The 5280-nt window shown below is 35.9% G+C and overlaps 1 protein-coding gene across 1 annotated transcript; it reads left to right on the top strand.

The window, feature by feature from the left end:
* The first annotated feature begins 320 nt into the window (after positions 1-320).
* LOC136572611 (homeobox protein HMX3-A-like) lies at positions 321-3528 on the top strand. Its single transcript, XM_066573340.1, has 2 exons — positions 321-655; positions 2383-3528. The coding sequence occupies exons 1-2, from the start codon at positions 439-441 to the stop codon at positions 2913-2915; spliced, it is 750 nt and encodes a 249-aa protein (XP_066429437.1). The 5' UTR covers positions 321-438; the 3' UTR covers positions 2916-3528.
* The last annotated feature ends 1752 nt before the right edge of the window (positions 3529-5280 follow it).

Here is a 5280-nt window from a genome sequence, read left to right as displayed (position 1 = left end):
ATTAAATCACATGAACCCTGGCAGCCCATTTCCAATCCATTCTGTGTTTTACTGATCTTTGTATCCCATGTTATTAGTAAAACTTAATATAGTACAGTTATCAGTGCAGCTCAGAGCTCATGTGAAGCTTAATGATGATGATGATGACGACGGCTTCTGCTTTGGTCACATAGGGCACCCTGTCCTCAGTAGATTCACCCCAAATAAACCTTGCTGACAGAGTGTGCAGTGGAGCAGCAGCCAGTGAGTGCAGTGCATGCTCCACCTCTCCCCCTATGTGTCATGCAATAGGAGCTCACAGCCTGGGAGCTGCCTTCATTTACTGCTGCTCCTGTCCCCCCGTCCTATCTATGAGCAATGCTGCTTGCGCTGGGGCACAGGGAGCTGCTACATGTATGATAATTCCCAGCTCTTCCTCTACTCCACAGCCCAGCTACCATGAGTAAGAGCCAGGATGCCTGCAGACCTCTGTCCTTCAGCTTCACCATAGACAGTATACTCAAGCTGAACTCTAGGAGAGCAGACAGCAGCACCAAGCCGCACAGAGCCTTCATTCAGAGGACTCCCAGTCCAGAACTTCTACAGCCCAGAGAGGAGGAAGACGAGGAGGAGACACAGCTCAAAAACAAGGAATTATCCCTTTACCAAGCACAAGGTAACACAGCTGCCTCTTTACTTTCTGTATATGAAACTACTAGAAGATGTGATAGATTGTTACTTCTTGGACCAACTAGACTGTTTGCTACTGCTATGCTATTTCACCTTGTGTATGTATTTTCTTGCAAAGACTTGTAACATATGACATATTGCGACTATGCAATATCGGAAATATGCATGATATACTGTCAATACAGTAGATATGCCTTTATATGACAAGTCCACTACTTCTCTGAGGCATCTAGCCATACATTTCATATCTATATAGCCAGTGATTTATCCTTAGATGAGCTGCCGAGTTGCATATTTGACTGAAGATTTCTTCTAAACTGATGTAGCGGAGCTGAATGTGTTGTATATCTGGTATGTCTATAGATGTGGATAAATAAAATGAAGCAAAGTTGTATTAGCGGCTTCTCCTCCATCTGACGAGAGTTGCTGAGAATCTCTGCAGCTGTGTTTGCAGCACACAGGACTTTATATGGAGCATATGGGAAACTCTCATATTATACATACAATAGTATAATCCAGGATTATACAAATGTGGTTCCACAGCTGCTGTAGTACTACAATACCCAGCACGACCAGGGCTGACCTAAACAATAGAGGCAACGCTTCCTGTAAACTTGTAGATAAGTTGTAGACTTTTTAAAGGATCCCACTGTCAAGTGAATATAGATTGATTGATGCAACCAGACATATTTCTTGAGAAAAAAAAATAGCCTAAAACTTTAAGGGACTGGGCAAATTTTCAGAAACTCTATTGTTACACATATATTCTGGAAAATTGCTATGTTTGGTTGCACATTGCGCAGATGTTACATTTCCATGTCATGTACCAAGTAAATGGTGTATTCATAAAATGCCTGAGAACCTCCAAATACAAAACTGACGTTTTAAATAAGTTGCTAAATATTTGACATAGAAATGTAGTTAAAAATAAATAAACAAGTAACAATAACATAAATAGTGACATAATGTGCAATTAAATAAATGTAATTATAATATGTAGTATATAAAGAACATAATGTGTAAATAAATACAATAATGTGTATTTAACGTGGTAAAATAGTGTGTAATTAAAAAAATAATGACATAACGTAATTAGATAAAAAACAATAAACAAAAAGTGATAGAACATGCAAATAAACATATAAAAAACAAATTGTGATCTAAAAAAGGTAAAAACATAAAATATGTAGAAAAACAGTGGCATAAGTATCAAAATAAAAACAAACACTGACACAGTGACATAAGACAATGAAATATGTAAAATACAATGCTAATAATATGTAGTACTAATAAGATTGTTTTGTAAATGTTTGCTTGTATATTGTTTAAATTATTATTAAATTATCAGTATTTATTTTACTGGTTAATATATTTTGAAGAGACACTCGTTACTTTGGCATTGTCCATTTGATGGCTTTTTTTTGCAGTTGCACCAATTCTTCAATAATTGGTGTGGTTCAGCTTTCCTGCAGTAAATACATGGGTGTATTAAAATGATTTTCATTTATACAGACAGTAGAAATTGTATGACTTTAGTGATCGTCCAAGGATTTGCTTAAAGGGAGTCATGACAAATATTCCCCCATCCATTTCTAGTTCCAGAATCATTCAATTTACACTCTGTCAGTCATAGAAATTAGGTTCTTAAGATGAAATGTTCATTAATCCGTAGTAGAGCCTATGACATACTTTCCGTTCTTTCCTCATTCACAGGTAGTAGAAGTTGTCTTCTGACCACCACCACTCACAGCCTTAACTACTGCACAGAGCAGTCTTCAAAGTTTAGAGACTGCAGAACAGACAGCCCTGACAGCCTGGAAGATGGACCTTCTCCATCTCCTGATCAAGTGAACAAGAAGAACAAGCTTTTGGCCAAGAAAAAGACTCGCACTATCTTCTCCAAAAGCCAAATCTTCCAACTGGAGTCCACCTTTGACATGAAGCGATACCTCAGCAGTGCTGAAAGGGCATGTTTGGCCAATTCTCTGCAATTGACTGAGACCCAGGTAAAAATCTGGTTCCAGAACAGAAGGAATAAGCTGAAAAGACAAATGTCAGCAGAACTAGAGGCTCCAGGACCAGGAGAACCCAATGGAGACATACCAGTCATCTACAAAGACACTTCATTCCTGAGTAGATGTGTCCTACCAATGTCCTTCCCTGTCATCTATCCTGGAAGCAGTATTCCTTACCTGTGCTTCCCAAATCCAGGCAAATATTACAGCCTGGCAGATGGAGATGTATAAAGACAATTTGATATTTTGCATTTGGTTCCTTATATGTCAAAAAGACACTGCTGGACATTAGGAGTCAATTTTTGAGTCTACCCATCAGGAGGGTGGCAGGGATTTTTTATATATATTATTGCTAGCAATATATAGCAGCATGTACACTTATTTTTGTATTTTTCTACAACTTGAACCCATTTCCACCTACCACATGCAGTCTAATTTAAAAACGTCCTATGCAAATATATTTAAGAGGGATGATGGTCCCTTCTCTGTGCACTTTCATATGAATCTCCTTGTTTCTTCTATACACTTATTCCATGGTTACTAACATCTAGTTCTACTCATTAAGGCACAACCCCTTTCCTGCAATGACTACTATGACCCCTTCAGTTCTGCTGAGGTGTTTGTCATGAGTTAATTTATTACTATACAATACATGATATGGTCATTATCACGATATACTTAACCAAAGACCATTGTTTTTCCTGTATGAAGACCAGATTCTCAGATCAGCGACTTTTGTCTTAATTCAAAACAATCAAATGCAATTTTTATATGATTGGAAATATGAAATGCTCTTCTTTTTTTGGAAACAAGATGATTAAATAAAATATACTATGGAAATGAACGGAAGCTTGGTGTGTGAGTAAAGTGAGGAGCAAAGTCATGAATCTGAAATCAGGGAAATACACTCGGAATGAAATATCTATCTATCTATCTATCATCTATCTGTCTGTCTGTCTGTTTATCTATCTGTCTATTCTTTTTCATAGAGCATCCATTCGATATTTCTAAATAATACTGATAGGAATAAAATCCACAGCACATAGCACAGTGCCAGGGTGATATACAGCGTCCTACTTGAAGAACCAGGAAACATCCTCCCTGTCTGCTTGTACAGTACACAGAGGAACGTGTGCGCTCAGTACTGGATGGTCACACCTTATAGGCAGGTGTATACTATAAATCACAGTCAAGAAAAACATAATTTTCTTGCGGTTGGGATATTATTTAGAATTTTACTATATTTATAGGAATGTATATTTCTGCATTTTCTTTCTATTTTCTAAATGGAAAAATGCAATGATCAGATCATTGACGGTTAATTGTGTTGGTGCAAATCTGCGATATTGGAAGTGTTATATTGTGTCTATCAGAAGTTTCATCACTGCTGTATCCATAGCCCTATAAATCCATATTAAGGGACTGTTTAATGAGACATACCAGTTTTCACATGCAGATTATGAGATAATCCGGCTGTCATGAGTTAATTACTCCATCAGTGAGGTTTATTCACAGTTTCCAAGCAGATGCCTGAATTCCCATTGATTATTAAATAAAAATAATTATAATCGTCGTCATCATCATCAGTCGCCAGCTGGATTCAGAATGATATTTTTGCTGTCCCTTTTTTGCATTTGCTATTTTTTATGTGCAGATATGTTGTATGTTAAAAAAACAGCAGACACCTAATAAACGTGCAAAACACACTTGAAAAATACAAACGGCATATTACTGTTCCGTACACAAGATCTGAAGTATATAAATATGTGAACATTTTGGTTCACCTTCCTTCATTTTGCTAATATATACCGTATTTATGATGAAAACTAGCAGAATCAAGATGATCTAATTCTGAGTAACTGTAGAATATACTTACATTTGATAAAAAATAATGATAACACACACAGAATATATATATATATCTATATATATATATCTATATGACGTTAGAAACTGTAAACCTCCACATATACTAATAAAAGATAACAAATATATATATATATATATATATATATATATATATATATATACACCTTTTTTATTTGTTATTACTTATTATGTGGAGAGGTTTACACAGTTTCTATCGTTATATAAGTTAATAAGGAGGACCTTTGTAAACTTAATTTTATTACGTGCATTCAGAAGTCATGATGTGTTATTATTGTCCTTTATGTCAGCAGTAAATACAACATACTCTTCATTTGAAGGGAAAGTGCAAATAACGATCATCTAAATATACATTAATCGATCGCCTTAAATTCTTGTACATACAGCAGCTCTTTATGTAAATGTGATTGAAGTGCAGTCTGTGAGTCTAGCAGTGCAGAAAGTAACCTGGGTGTAATGCAACCATGATTTTCTATTTCTTTCTTTTTGTAATTGTTTCCCATTATACCTAGGAGTTGAGAGAAGTTCGTTATTAACTTTGGAAAACTTCCATTTTCGTCTTTGATCTGCAACTATTATTGAACTGGATAGGCAGACAGATAGGCAGACAGTGAGATAGATAGATATATGGATGGAAAGATATATGGATGGATGGATGGATGGATAGATAGATAGATAGATAGATAGATAGATAGATAGATAGATAGAT

This window comes from Eleutherodactylus coqui, chromosome 7 (assembly GCF_035609145.1).
Source record: "Eleutherodactylus coqui strain aEleCoq1 chromosome 7, aEleCoq1.hap1, whole genome shotgun sequence".
NCBI lineage: Eukaryota > Metazoa > Chordata > Amphibia > Anura > Eleutherodactylidae > Eleutherodactylus > Eleutherodactylus coqui.
This window is presented reverse-complemented; position numbering and strand designations above follow the sequence as displayed.

Bases quoted from the DNA above. Each gene is read 5' to 3' on its own strand.
- LOC136572611 (XM_066573340.1), top strand. From the start codon at position 439: ATGAGTAAGAGCCAGGATGCCTGCAGACCTCTGTCCTTCAGCTTCACC. The intron at 656-2,382 runs GTAACACAGCTG...CCTCATTCACAG, and splicing joins ATCCCTTTACCAAGCACAAG to GTAGTAGAAGTTGTCTTCTG.